At 39.3% G+C, this 15,724-nt stretch overlaps 1 protein-coding gene across 2 annotated transcripts in view; it reads left to right on the top strand.

Annotated features, from left to right (window-relative positions):
• Positions 1–15,724, top strand: part of NCAPG (non-SMC condensin I complex subunit G) — a 38,392-nt gene that overhangs the window by 10,731 nt on the left and 11,937 nt on the right. For both annotated transcript variants that reach the window (XM_050947437.1, XM_050947438.1), the window contains 9 exons: positions 3,052–3,201; positions 7,395–7,535; positions 8,539–8,662; positions 9,317–9,406; positions 9,591–9,770; positions 10,322–10,432; positions 11,007–11,126; positions 12,577–12,813; positions 14,422–14,603. In XM_050947437.1, coding sequence (XP_050803394.1) covers positions 3,052–3,201; positions 7,395–7,535; positions 8,539–8,662; positions 9,317–9,406; positions 9,591–9,770; positions 10,322–10,432; positions 11,007–11,126; positions 12,577–12,813; positions 14,422–14,603 — 1,335 coding nt within the window. The remainder of the gene's footprint in view (positions 1–3,051; positions 3,202–7,394; positions 7,536–8,538; positions 8,663–9,316; positions 9,407–9,590; positions 9,771–10,321; positions 10,433–11,006; positions 11,127–12,576; positions 12,814–14,421; positions 14,604–15,724) is intronic.

Below are 15,724 nucleotides of genomic sequence, written 5' to 3'. Positions count from 1 at the left end.
ACATTGGGGAAGTCCCAGAGGACTGGAAAAAAGCAAATGTGACAATATTTGAAAGGGTAAATGGGATGATGAATAATTTACTTTGACCTTCGGCGAAATAATGACATGACTGATAAGGGACTCAGTTTAATAAAGAATTAAAAGAGGGTAATATTAATGCCAATCAACATGGGTTTATGGAAAATAGATTTTGCCAAACTAATTTGATACCATTTTTTGATGAGATTACAAGTTTGGTTGATAAAGATGGTAATGTTGATGTAATATACGTAGACTTCTATAAGGCATTTGGCTTGGTACTGCCAGGCATTTTGATTAAGAAACTGCAACAATACAAAAAACTGGCTAACTTATAAGTTTCAAAATTAGACAAGGTGGGTTAGGTTAGGGTTACTATATTTCAGGTTCCCAAAAAGAAGACCCTGTTGGAGCAGGGGGAGAACTGGGAGAGGGTACAGTTGGAGGTGCTTGTGGGGGTACTCACTAGAGGTGAGCAGGCAGTGTTGCTCCCTGTCACACTGGTGGGTGGGTTGCACAAGCCCAGGATGCAGCAACAGCTGCCAGACAGTGCTTTCCTGTGGGCCCCTCTCCCCAAGACTGAAAGCTGGAGCCTTGCGGGGAGGGGGGAATCCAGCAGCTGTGGCTTGCAGGGGAATGGACCAATCAGCTGCAGATGCTGGAGAGAGGCCAATCAGGGCTCTTTCTGACCTGTAGCTTTTCTAGTTTTTAAAAACTTGTACACTTCCTGTTTGAAAACTCTGCCTGAACAGAGAAAAAAGATTTAAAAAAGAGGGTACATCCAGGAAAACCCAGATGTATGGTAATCCTAGGTAAGATAATATCTTTTATTGGACTAACTTCTGTTGGTGAGAAAGACGAACTTTCAAGCTTATACAAAGTTCTTCCTCAAGTCTGGGAAATGTAATGAGATGGTCACAGTGAAATACAATGTGGAATCTCAAAATGTAATTGTAAAAAGAATCATCACTGAGCTGGTGTCTATAATGGGCTACCACAGGGATCAGTTCTTGTCCCAATGCTATTTAATATTTCTATCAATAACCTAACCTGGAAGAAAACAAAATAATCACTGATTATATAAAAAAGGGGAGTGGTAAATAATGAAGTGGACAAGTCACTGATAATGTGTGAGATCTGGATTGTTTGGTTTGGTGGCTTCAAGCAGATGATCTAGGAATAAAGGATGTAGGCCATACTTACGAGATGTGGGAGACTCTATCCTGGAAAGCAGTGAAACTGAAAAGGACTTAGGGCTGGTCTGCACTAGGGGAGGGGATCGATCTAAGATACACAACTTCAGCTACGTGAATAACGTAGCTGAAGTCGAAGTATCTTATATTGATTTACCTACCGTCCTCACAGCGCGGGATCGATATCCGCGGCTCCCCCTGTCGATTCCGCTATTGCTGTTCGCGTTAGTGGAGTTCCAGAGTCGACAGGAGCGCGTTTGGGGATTGATATATCGCGTCTAGATGAGATGCGATATATCGATCCCCAAGAAATCGATTGCTACCTGCTGATACGGCAGGTAGTGAAGACGTAGCCTTAGAGACTAACACATTTATTGAGGCATAAGCTTTCTTGGGCTAAAACCCACTTTATCAGATGCATGAAGTGGAAAATACAGTAGGAAGATGTATATTTTCCACTCCATGCATCTGATGAAGTGGGTTTTAGCCCATGAAAGCTTATGCCCAAATACATTTTAGTCTTCAAGGTGCCACAAGTACTTTTCATTGTTTCTGCTGGTACAGACTAACTTGGCTACCACTCTGAAACCTGAAAAAGACTTGGGAGTTATGTTGTATAATCAGCTAAATGTGAAGTCCTGGTGCGATGCTGTGGCTAAAAGGGCCATTGTGGTCCTTGACCCTATAAATGACTATAGAGTTTGAGTGGGGAAGTTATGTGTGTAGGACTCATATCTTGAAAGATGCATTATGGTGGGTGAGGAATGTTGATCATCATAGCAGTGGAGCAGCTTTTGCATCTATTGTTCTGACAGGGTCTGATACTGCTTTGATTTGGTAAGCCCTGGTCTGTGGGGAGCTTGCTTCTGATGATGAGGTTGAGGGGGTTGTTTGAAGGCCAGAAAGTGGAGTTCAGGAAAGATGTCTGAATCCTGAAAGAAATATTTCCACTGCAACAATGATCAACACCCTTCACAACACACCTTTCAAGAGCCATGGGTCCTACACATGCCTATACTACATGTGGTATTCCTCATCCAGTGCACTAAATGTCCCAATAACCGCTATGTGGGTGAAACCAGACAATCACTACGGTCTTGAATGAACTGAGACAGAAAAATGATAAGACAAAAAACCCTATCACCTGTGGGTGAGCATTTTTCACAAAGTGATCATTCTGTATCTGACCTCTCAGCCCTCATCCTCAAAGGAAACCTACACAACACTTCAAAAAGATGAATGTGGGATCTTAAATCCATAATTTAGCTAGACACTTAAAAATCCTGGATTGAACAGAGACACTGGATTTTTACAACAATCTATAACCCACTAACACCCCTGCTTTTTGTGCACCCCTGTGACTGGTGGGGTGTTAATGGGCCACTTCACCTTGAAGAGTCCCTTGAAATATGTGTTAACTACTTAAACTAAGCCATCTTTCATCTTCAGAGGGGTAGCCGTGTTAATCTGGATCTGTAAAAGCAGCAAAGAGTCTTGTGGCACCTTGTAGACTAACAGACGTTTTGGAGCATGAGCTTTCGTGGGTGAATGACATGCATCCGACGAAGTGGATATTCACCCACGAAATCTCATGCTCCAAAACATCTGTTAGTCTATAAGGTGCCACAAGACTCTTTGCTGCTTTTACATCTTTCATCTTGTATTTACCTTTCCCAAACCTGAAGAAGAGCTCTGTAAGCACGAAAGCTTGTCTCCTTCACCAACAGAAGTTGGTCCAATAAAAGGTATTATCTCACCCACCTTCTCTGTCTTTTAGGTTTCTAATATTTTAACTGATCTCAGCAGGTTTGTGCGTGTGTTTATTTCTCTTTATTTTTAGGAAATTGATTCCAGTGGAAGATCTAACTGCTGAGAGTGCTTTATATTGGAGATCCCTTTGTGAGTATCTAAAATCAAAAGGGGAAGAAGGTGAAGCTTTGATGGAGCAGATTTTGTCAGAACCTGCCACATATGCAGATTATCTGTCGAGGTAATTCTATTTAAAAATGCTTAATTACCATGAATGTAGGAAAAACTGCTGAGAATATTTGTTGGGGGTGGTCTACACTACAGATTTAGGTCAGATTACATCAACCTAACCCTGTAAGTGTAAGTGTCTATACTAAAACGTAGCTCCCTCTGATGTAAATGACCCACTACATCAACTTAAGTTCACCTGTGCAACAGGTGTAGTGCTTAGGTCGATATACTTAGGGCTACCCAATGTCTACTCCTGAGGGGAATTCTGTGCCACTCTGTGTGTGCATAATTAATGAGCTGCACATATTTTTAATTTTTTGCGCCATATAATCACACCAGTTTCAATTATTTTTGGTCATTTATTTCAAAATATCTGTCAGCAAGTATGTCCATAACAATATGGGCAACAAAAAAAGATTCAGGAAATGTTTTTTTGACAAATAGAGTCCTTACTAGGTCTATGAATACAGACCTTTGAGTAATAATTCATTTAAAGTACAATACAGAGATGTTTTCCTGCACCTCTTCCTTAGCAACAGTGCAAAGGCTTGGAGGGAGTCAGGGGTAATGGAGGAGCTGAGGGAGAAGGAAGTAATTGCTCGGAGTCTGGGAGTGAATCTGGGGGGGAGGGCGGTTGTGCATGGGGGGGAGGGAAGTATAGAGCAGGTTTCTATTGTGAGGAGGAAAGGATTGTTAGGGAGTTGGGAAGCCTCCCCCAGGCAGACTCTGACCACAGGCACATCTGTCTCACCCCCATCTCTCCCTGCACCTTCTTCCCTCAGGGCCAATGTATCCCTGCACCACTCCCATTCAGCCCCAGCTCAGTGCTGTCACTCTGCTAGCTCCTGTACTCTCGCTCCAGTCTGTCCCTCCCACTAGCTCTTCTGAACGCCAGTCTAGGTGACCATTCAGCAGCCTCATGTGCGCTGCTCTGTCTGTGCCCCCCCTGTAATGAGGCCTTTGCTTCCCCTCGCAACAAATCAGCCAGAGACCCCTTCTGAGTGCAATCACCAGTGCTTTTTATTTTCAGTGTCAGCTTCCATCACCTTCTGTTTAGAGTCTGCTCCAAACCAGCAACCTGGGGACAGCTAGCTTCTCCAGCCAGCAGGGATGCACAGCCTTTGGCTCCTCCCTTTCCTTTCTCTTCCCCCCGTCCCTTCACTTCCTTCCTGCCAGCCTTATATAGCTCCCTGGATAATGAGGTCCACAAGTGCTTCTCTTCTAACAATTTGGTATAGCCTACTCAGGCAGCCCCAATTAATACTTCTTAATTGGAACTGAGCTAACGGGCCTGGCTCAGGATCTCCTGGCCAGCACCCTGTTAAACACCCCCATATACTGTTCTCGCTCACCTGGCCCTGCATGTTGCTGTGAGAAAAGCAGCCTCTGCTCTCTTCCTCTCCATGGCTGACTGCTCCATCTTGTGAGCCGTCTGTCCTCTTTTCTGGTGCCACAGCAGCCCCTGGTAGGTGAAAGGAGTAGTTGCAGTGCCTCTCCATCAGATGGCTCATATCAAGTGTAAGTAGTCTCTTGGCCTATCCAAGGCCGTGATCAAGTGTCGTCTTGTTGGTCTTTTGGCCTCGAGATGAAAACCTTGTCTTGTGTCTCTGGGACCTTGAAGTAAAAGTATTATCTAAGTTATTTCTGTGGAGGAAAAAAAAATCAATGGGAGACGAATTCCGTGCATGCACAGAGGTGCAGAATTTCCCCAGGAGTAAATTAAACATCTCTGAACATTCCAGAAAAACCTTATTAAAAGGTTTCAAAGTCAAGGACTCAGAAATTAGGAAATGCCAGATTTAGGGTTTTTGTGCAACCTTAGTTTAGTTCCACTGTGCATTTGCATTATGATACAGTCTTTACTTACTTGATCGCATACTAATTTTTCCACAGGACCTCTGCTTCTTTCAGTGCACAAGATGAAATGTGATCTGGGATGTGTGGTGAATTAGGCTGTTGTCCGTAGGACCCCTGCCTCATTTGTTCCAGAAATTGACAACTGTGTGGTAAATGAGGCAGGGAACTTCAGAAAGAGAAAGGATGCTGGTAACATGCTTTAGGAACTTTATAGGTTTCAGTTTATTAAATTTATTCATATTTATAAAAGCACTAATCCAGTATGTTGGGTGTAAAATAATGACATGTACATCTTAATTTAAGAGGCCATAAAGGACTTTTTCCTTCCTTCCTTCCTGACAATGTTCTTCAAACCCTTTCTGTCTTCTTCCCACCAGGAAAAGACTGGAATAAGGTAATCTAGGTTTTGAGACACAGGACGGGAAGTGAGTTACACACTGTTAGATCCTTCACAGAGAGATCCCTGTAATTTAAAAGATTTAGGTCCCAAAGGGGTAACTTTAAATTTTGCCAAGAAATTAGTTAGCAGCCATTACAGGTGCTTTTGGCATGAAATTGCTTAATAAGCAGGGAGCTGAATTTTGCAATGGTTTCAGGTTCTAAATGGTTCCCATGGAACACAATCAGAAAAATAGTTGCACCCCTTCTTTTACATCTTATGTTATAAATTGTGCAGCTGTTGGTTTAAAGTGTCCTCCCACCCTTTCACTACTCCCTGGTCTTATTAGTATGGGTTTTGGAAAACCTAAACTACAGCACATGGGCGACGTGTGAACCCCTCCTTCTGGGTGGCTAGCCATGTGGCCCCGACCCTTGCACTCAAGGTCCCACTCCTACTCCTTGACCACTAGAGCCCCAAGTGGCCACCTTCCCCTCCACAGCCAAAGGAGCCCTAGCCGAACTGTCCCAGGCCCCTGGCTGGCACCAGCACTGGGTCATGCTAGTGCTGGGCCCCCAGCACCAGTCCACCCCTAGCACCAGGCCTCCAGATGACAGTAGAGCTGAGTTCCTTCTTGGGCACTGGCATGCGGGAGAGGGCAGAGCAGGGTTGGCTTAGGGGGGTTTAGCCTCCCCATGCCTATTATACCGGCCACCTATGCTGCAACATGTTAAATCTATTATAAATTGTTTTAAAATATAATTTTAGTTTGGACTATGCTGCCCTTATCCATGCTCTAAGCTCTCACTTGTGAAGGTCTGTAACTGAATGACCCCAAATGAGTCCTAGGGAATGACATAAATACAAAGCTGCAAACACTTTTAAAAATGTTTCTTCATCTTTTTATAATGTCTGTAAGAGATGGAAAATCTTTTAACTGACTCACAACTTCTTCAGAAGTGTTTTCTTTGTAATGGTTGTTCTCCAGGCTAAAAATATTTTATCCTTTGATTTTTTTCACAATTTTTTGAAGTTTTTGAGGGGGAAAAAGTGGTTCAGACATTTGAGTATGAGGAAAGTATATTGCAGGATGGGGAGACACTTACCCCATTATAAAGAAATTCTTAAAAGTATTTTCTTTAGTAGAGCTAGCACTGAAATGATTAGATTTAGGAAGTTTAAGACTTAGTATTTGGCATAAAAACAGCCTTTACTGAAAAATGCCTAAGTGTTCTGGAGAAAATGTTTGGATTTGACTTAAGTTGTTGAAAATCACACTTTGTGACCTATACTGTACATCAAGTTTTCTTTTGATGCTAAGGAATGCTCTGCAGAACGTGTGCATAGCAAGGAATAAAAATGTAGAGAAGCACGGGTTCTAGAAAATCAGGAAATGACCGAGGATACATTTCTCCTTGTGAATATGAACTACCCATCTTTGCCAGCAAATTTTCAGTGTTACTCTATGGTGTTTGTTAGAATGGCTTACTGGGTACTTCTCATATAAATTACTTCCTTAGACTCGGTATATCTGGTATGTGGTATTCAATGCTATAGTTATACTAAATCTTTTTTTTTTTACTTTTTAAGTTGCTCATTTATTTGAGAAATGGTGCATATATATTTAAAGATGGTTATGCCTGCACACAAGGCAGAATTAAGCTTGCATATGCAAAATGAACTTTTGTCATTTTCTGCTTCTAACATTTATAGAGATCTCAATGTAGTTTTTGTGGATTTCATACATTTAAGCTGCTTTATTTGCATGTCTTATAAATGTTCCTCCAGAATTGAATAAATCTTCAAAAAGAAAATACATGAAGAATGAACTTCAAATGTTTTATCATTAATGTATTGTGATAGTAAAAGATGTAACCTTTTGTTACACGAAGTAGGAAGGAACACTTTTGTATTTTGACTTTGCAACAGAGATACTGCATTTAATGATGACTGTTCTTTGTGTTCAGTTACCTTCAGAACATGCCAGTTCTGAGTGAAGAACAAAGGGAAGATTTTTCCTGTATTGAAAACTTGCTGACAAAAGAATTTATAGGTCAGCAGTTGATTCTTATTATAGGCTGCATGGATACCACTGAAGAGGGAGGAAGGTAAGCTTTGTAAAATTGTATGCATGTACAGGTTTGTTTTTACTGACTTCTTGGCCTTTACTATGGAAACCCGCTTGCTTACATCTAGAATGTACTTCTAAAGAAAAAAATGTCAGCCAGTCAAAATATTACACTTCTATGCTGGTTGAAAAATGGCCTCACCTTGCTTAACAGGGTTGCTTCTGAGTATATTCAGAGTCCTAGCTGCTTACTTCAGTGAATCAATACATTTAAAATACTTCTGTTGTTAATGGAGACCTAATACCACCATGGGAGAGTGAATTCATTTATTTTCCATTCTGACTTGCTCATAATCATCAGAATTGTTGTCTAAGTTCTAAGTAAACAGCCTCTTCATGAATTGTGATATCAGAAAGAAAAAGGCATAGATTCCATTTTAGATCTCAAGCAGATTTTACTATTTTAATTGATACATTAAAACCATCTTTTTGCCTGCAACTTGAGCAAACTTGACATGGAAGTTATTGAGAGACAATAAGCTTGAAAACCTACAATGCCATGTTTTTCCTTTTTCCAGATACAACTGCACATTAATTAGTATTGTCGGCCTGACAGTCTTGTTTTGATTTACTGCATTGTGCAGGCATTGAAGGAATGAAGTTGTTTTGTAGTATTAATCTAGTTAAGACATTTTGCACCTGGAAAGATGAGAGTTTTTAATTAAAGAACTTAAATAGAAGTGTTCTTCACTAATTATAAACAATGAGTGTTCCTACCCCCTCACTTTTATTTAGATAATAGGTCACACTTCATAGAAAATTTGGTGTCATCTAGTAAAAGCAGAAGAAAATAATACTGAGTAAAAAAACTGAATAATTCATTAGTGTTCAGCTAAGAACAACCTAGTACTTTACTAGCAAATGTATTTCAAAATAAATAAAGTAGATTAAATCTTAGATATTGAGTGTTTCCCCAGTATTTTAAGGAAGGAGGGTGTAATTTGAAAAAGAGTAAAACTTCCCTTTTTTTTAAAAAAACACAGGAAGCGTCTACTGGCTGTCTTGCAGGAGATTCTTATTCTGCCTACTACTTCAACATCCCTTATATCTTCACTTGTCGAGAGATTGCTCAGCATTCTCAAAGATGATGACAGGAGAATTCATACTGTAAGTAGTTTTATTTGTTTTTAGGCCATGTAACAGACAGCCTTGACAGATTATTGTAATGGAAGTGGCAGCAACCACTATAGTTACTTCTGCAAAAACATGCCATTCTGGTCCTCTCTTCCAGCGTTGCCTCATTTTCACCATCCACCCTAAGATATGTGAACTCTGAAGTTAAATAAGCCATGTGCACACCCACAATCTAGAATGTATGATTTCTAAATATTGATGGGTTGTTTTTGAAAATACCACTAAATTTAAAAAGTGGTGCCCTTTGACAAACTGCAGTATTTAATGTCTCCTAACTTGGCAGATCTCAACCAATTTTGACCAAAACATTCACAGGCCGTTACGCGTCTTTATGAAGGCATCAGTCCTTTCTGTCACATTTCCAGACTCAGCTAGCTATCAGGAAATTCTAGACCTCTTGCGTAGTATGGTAGGGCAGTATATTGGCAAAAAGTGTCACTAATCTTTTGGGAATTTATTGTATTAGTTTTATCTACTAAAGAAATCTGAATGAAAGCTCAGGATTTATGCAGAGAGATGGCACTTTTTTAATGTTGAAGGTCCAGGTATATATGTCTATAGGATCTGAGAGTCAGACCAATGACAACAAGCAGTGTTAATAGCAATAACTTTTGCCTCCAATGTTAGGTTGCAGAAATTATCTCAGAGGTTCGTGAGCCCATTGTAACAGTTGACACTCCTGTAGATGCAGCTGAAATAAGAAAGCAACAACTTAAGGTAAATGAATTTTGGGTAACTTACAGGAAATGTATACAGTGGCTATTTAATTTTATGTACTTTTACAGACAGCACACTTTGTATATATGTGCTACTGACTGACTGATTCAGATAGTCTATCATTTATTTTACAGCTAATAAAAATTAGTTACAATGTTGTGACTTTCATTTTCTGTGTATTTAGCTGGCTGAAATAAAAGTGAAACTTTTGGAAACAAAAGAAGCTTTGGAGGAATGTATTACTCTGCAGGATTTTAATCGTGCATTGGTGTTAAAAGAGAAAATAAGAGAGCTGGAATGCATCAAGAGTGATCTGATAAAAGAAACAGAACAGCCTGAAATTAAAGAAATGCGCGTGGAGAAGGTTCTATTTTCTTTTTTTTCCCTCTCTTCTCCCACCCCCCACGCACCCTCCTCCCCAAAAAGTGCTGGTTATATTTTTATATCAGTGATATTTTAGTTCACTTTCGTTTTCAACCAACTGGTGAACAGGCCTGTGTCTTATTTAATTTTCTTTTGAAGCTGTTAATAGGCATTTCATTGTTTTTCATCCAGTTGTCAGTGTTTTGCATTTGAACTTCAAATGTAAATTATAATGTACTCTATCAAAAATGCTCTACAATGTAACTGCTGTTTTGTGCAGTTTATGTACTTTGAGGATATAATTAATACTCTAGTTTAAAAAAGGAGTTTTCTCCTACCTAAGTGCCTTAAGTGAAAATTAATGACAAATGAACCACAAATTCAACTAACTGTAGTTCTATTTCATTTTCAGTCCTGTAGGTGGATATCACATTCTTTGATAGTGAGAATGTAGTGTAAAGAGAACATTTTACTTCCATAGAAAGACAGTATTATATGTTTGTTTTTCTTTCTCCCATTCCTGAAAAAGAAAATCTTTTTCTCCTCTTAAAGAATGATCCTGAAACACTGCTGAAGTGTTTACTGATGTGTTATGAACTCCTCAAGCAGATGGCCCTTTCTAAAGAAATAGGCCCAACAATGAATGGGATCATTGAATCCTTGGTATGTGGCAATAAGTAGTACAACTTCACAAGTATAAAAGATAGAAAGTAGAAAAAATAAAATGAAAATAGAAACATTCTTAAGTATCATGGAAAATGGTGTAGTTCTTATAATGCATCTTCAGACTACATTTTGTGTAGTTGTCAATTTCTTTGTGTATATTTGCGTGTCTCATCTTCTGTTAACATCTCAATCTCTGCTTTTGTGTTTTGCATGTGTGATATATTTTCGTATTTTTTTATAAGCTACCATATATACTTGTTCATTAACCTGTTTGATTATAAGCCACCCCCCAAAATGGATAGGTAAAAATAGCAAAAACTGTATGACCCTTTCATAAGCCGACCCTATATTTCAGGGGTTGGAAAACTTTGGCTCCCGGCCGTCAGGGTAAGCCACTGGCGGGTCGGGAGTTGGCTCACTCACTAGGTACAAAAGCACATGTGAATATGTTGCACTCTAGGTCTATTAACATTTTACTTTCTAATAACTTCTTTTCAAACATGTCATAGCAAGTATTTTGTTGTTCCAATATGTACATTTTAATCACAAAGAATCAAATTATTATTTTTAGATACTTCCTGGAATAACTAATGTCCATCCAGCTGTAAGAAATATGGCAGTTTTATGTTTGGGTTGCTGTGCCCTGCAGAACAAAGACTTTGCCAGTCGACACCTTGCATTGCTGCTACAGGTAAAAATTTTCTTAGTGATAAGAATTGGGTGGTTTGGCTGTGACTTTGTGAATAAAATTGGTCTTGTACCTGTGGCACATAATTCTAAATAAAATAGTACCTACTGTATATAGGACTTCATCTGTGTTTGGTTGAAGATTTAAAAAATAGTGAATACATATGTGGCTTACATCCCAGCTCTGCCACATACACTTGACTTATGCTGATTGATCTAACTTCTCTCTGCCTCAGTTTTCCTCACCTGTAAAATGGGGTACTTCAGTATTGCATACAAGATGCTGAGAAGCTTAATTCATAATATTTGTGACTTTCTTCTTTTTGGCCTATCTTGGGCATTATGTGAAAAAAGAAAGGGGTCCTGGCAGCTCTAGGTGGTCTTCTCGGCACTTTTTTTCCCAAATGCAAGTTGCATATGTCCATTGTGTGGAAAATGCTTCATGACTGGTGCTCTCCTTCCCCCCCCCCCGAGTTCAGGGCAGAACAAAAGGAGCTTAAATCAAACCTAAGGCCTCTAGAGTCACATGGACAATAGCAGATGGGTTTCTTGAACCGTTATTTATTTTTTATAACATTCTTATATATTTATTTGTACTGTAGTAGCATCCAAAGGCCCTCCTCAAAATAAGTGACCCATTTTATTAGGTGTTGACAAACATATAGGACAATATAGTTACTGACCAAGGGAATATATGGTAAAATTGTCAAAAGTGACGTAGGTACTTAGGAGCCTAAATCCCATTGACTTTCAGTGAAACTTAGACTCTTAAATCACTATAGAAAATGGAGCTTAAGGTGAAGTCACTCTGGAAAATGTTATTCTTAGGTATGTGTATCTTCTTTCAGATTAGACTAATTTATGCAAGTATTTGAATTTATTACCATTTCATTACTTGTTGCGTCGTCTTTCAAATTAGACTCTAAACTGTTTGGGACAGGGATTATTGTTTTACATGAATAGTACTCAGCAGAGTGGGGTCCAAATCATGATTTGGGCCTTTGAGAGTTAGCAAAGTCCAAATAAGTTTGATTTTATTATTATTGCTTCCAAAATAGACACAATAGGGCAGTAAGAATTCATGGGATAAGGCCTCCCATTTGGATCAGGATGACGTCCCCAGTTGAAACAGCTATAAATAGTGCTGCACAGTTTTGAACTGAACGAAGTAGGCTGATTGCATAGCTGGAGCTGAATGAATAATCTAATATAGTTCAACCTCAGATTTTATTCCATACTTGGTTCATATTTGAGCACTCAGGTTGCTTTTTCATACTTTTCTAAAGTTTGGGGAGATTCCACTTAGTTTAGGTGAATTGTTGTGTGATCTTTGGGTAATCTCAGTCACTGATTTAGGAGTTAAATATTGTCAGCTCTTTGTTTTTAACAAAACTTTTAATTGAGTGATGTACCATAGTACTATATATCTTTTTCTCCCCATCTACAAAACCTAGGTTTTACAAATTGATGATATTAAGGTAAAGCGAAGTGCTTTAAAGGCAGTCTTTGACCAGCTGATGTTATTTGGGATAGAAACATTCAAAGCAAAAAAAGACGATTCTCACAGTGAAGAAACAGATATTAGAAATAGAGATTGTGAAGAGGAGGAGACTAAAATAAAAGAGTTGGAAGAAGAGACTGCCACTGTTCACAACCTCCTACAACTTCTTTCCAGTTTCTTAGACAGCGAGGTAAGTTATCTATGAAATGCCATCAGGCTGCTCTTCTACATCTTCTTTTTTGTTACAAAAGTAAAAATTTGTACATAATTGTACATAAGTAATCTTACTTTCTTCCCAAACACTTCTGTATGTTTATATTCTTGGATCAGATGCCCAGTGTATTGAGATATTTCAGGAACTGCTTATAGATTTAAATATGAATGAAAATTGCATGTGCACTATTGAGTACTGCACAGAAGTCTATAAATAGAGCTGCTGTTCTTCCATGGTTTCTTTAGAAGACTCCATAGTACTCCTGGTGAAAATATGAGCGACATTCCTTTATGACTCAAATAACTTTATTTTCCCATGAAAGGTCATTAGGCTAGATTCTAGGGTGGTGTAAATTGGCATAGCTCCATTTAAATCATTAATAATAACTAGAACAGCTTGTGATAACAAGGATATCCATGTGAATACAGTAGTATCTATACCAGAACAGACTATTTTAAATACTACTCCAATCCATTTTTATAAACTGTTTTCTGTACTTTGCAAGAGGAGGAAATTACTTCATCACTCTTGGAGTTAAAGCTGTCATTGTGAGTTCACTGGGTCTGGTTTTGGAGTCGTAGCATTCTGCTCTTGGTCTCTGCTACCCTCCCACGTAACTCATGGCACTAACTAGGCATCTTCTGCAGGTTTTCAGTGGTTTTGTTTCAGTTACAATTATATACCCAGTGCTTTCTGAAAACATCAAATTGTGACCTTCGTAAGGGGGGTGGAAAAGGGGGGGGTACGAGCCTTCTGATGGATTGTATTCCTCATTATTATTTTCTGTTTTATATCAAATTTTCATTAAGCTACTTTTGGATCTTGGTCACCTTTGTGTGATTGGCTTTTTCACCATGGTAGCCTTCTTGTAAGTAGTCTTAGGATAAATATATTGGGACTTGTCTTGAAAACTGGCTCCTACTTTGGACCTACTGGTCTCCTTCCTTCCTTTTGGGAAAGCGCTCACAAACTTTTTGAAACTCTGTGTAGATGGATAAGGGCAAATCTGAAGCCTCATCGGTGAGAGTTTGAACTAAATAAGGAGAAATGGATGCAAACTACTAGTGTTTGAGTATTTGGCAACTTACAAAGAAGTATGATTAACTGCATCCCTGGCATTACTGAAACTGTCAGTCCTCCATGCCTTTTGTAGCTGTGCAAGAGCAATGAAATGGCAGGATTGTTGTAGCAAAGTTGTGTGTCCTGAAATCCATTTTTTCACTAGTGAGTGAAAAGCCTTTTTCACTTTTAACTGGGTTGGAAATGGACTGGAAGCTAAGAAGTTTTGATTTTTCCATTATGTTATCTGTAGGTTTCATGATAGAGATTTGAGGCTCCTGAATTCTATTAGTGTGGATTTGGATATCATTCATTTTACATTTACAGTAACTTACAAGTGTCTGGGGGATGCTATTTTAAGAGTTTCACTGACACTAAGGATGCAACTCTGAGCCTGCATGGAGGTTGTCGGCATGTATCCACATGAATTTCAGTGTAAGATTGGGGCTTTACTTTTCAATTAACTAATGTGTATCAGTCAAAGGACTGTACTTCTGTCTCTGATCCAGTCTTCCTTTACTTAAGTTTTCAGAACTCAGGACAGAAGCTGCAGAAGGCCTGGCCAAGTTGATGTTCTCTGGGAGGTTAATTAGTGCCAAACTTCTTTCTCGTCTCATTTTGTTGTGGTATAATCCAGTGACAGAAGAGGATACTCAACTTAGACATTGTCTGGGAGTTTTCTTCCCTTTATTTGCTTATGCAAATAGGTATGAGCTTTTTAAAATCTGATGTTGAAATCCATACATTGTTTTTTCTTTCTTTTCTAGGTTATAGTTTTAACTAATTTTGTTCTTGTGATTCCCATAAGTTTTGTATGTGGGGTGTATTATGTAACTATGATATAGTAGCCTAAGAAAGTAAGGACAGCATTGTCGAACCTGAGTACTTAAAATCAAACACCTAAATAAATGGCCTAATTTTTCAGTAGGTCTGAGCAGTTCTCATTTACTTCGTTGGGAGTTTCGCATCTCAACGACTTTGAAATCAGGACATGTTTAAGTGCCTAACTATGTGTTTAAAGGCTTAATTTACAGCCTCCTAAGAAGGTAAGGTGATCATTTTCATGCTCCCTCTTGAGAGAGTTAAAATAGTAATAGTGTGTATCTATTTGCACAAGAAGATTCATTTATTCCTTTGCGCTGCATTAGTATATGGCTATCAACACTGATCACTCCATTGTTTTGGTTACATCTGGGACATATCTAGAAATAAAATCCACACTTCCATTTTTTTTAATGGACGGTTCTTCAACGCTTAGCCAGACAGTCGACTGTAATGATCGTTCGCCATTTGGCCCATTCCTGCTTAACCGCAAAGGCTTGACGGCCAGAGTGTGCAACATCAGAACAGACTTGATGAAGCCATGTAATAGGGGGTCTGCCTCTGGGCTGCCTCCACCCCTCAGTTGGTGGAATTTTATCCCGAATTTTACAAGCTACCCAGAGAACGGTGTTCGCTGTAACGTCTTGTGGCACACTTGTGACGTGTCCGAAAAGCATGAGGTGCCGCCTGTGAACAATGGCCCCAGTACTCTGTAGACCTGAACAACCATAAACATCTGCCTTACAAATGAAGTCATTCCACTGTATGCTCAGTATACAACATTGACCTTCTGTGTGGAAAGTCTCCAGCTTTGTCCAGTCTGCGCAGTGTAGTGTCCATGTTTCGCAGCCCTACAACAGTATGGGAGGGATACAGCTCGAATAAATCCTGAACTTGGTTGTCATAGTAAGATGGTGTTGATTCCATATCCATTGTAAACGGCCCATGGCAGATGCTGTGATGCCAATCCAATGGAGAACTTCTGTGTGAGAACTGGAGGAGCTGG

The sequence above is a fragment of the Gopherus flavomarginatus genome, chromosome 3 (assembly GCF_025201925.1).
Source record: "Gopherus flavomarginatus isolate rGopFla2 chromosome 3, rGopFla2.mat.asm, whole genome shotgun sequence".
Classification (NCBI taxonomy): Eukaryota; Metazoa; Chordata; order Testudines; family Testudinidae; genus Gopherus; species Gopherus flavomarginatus.
This window is presented reverse-complemented; position numbering and strand designations above follow the sequence as displayed.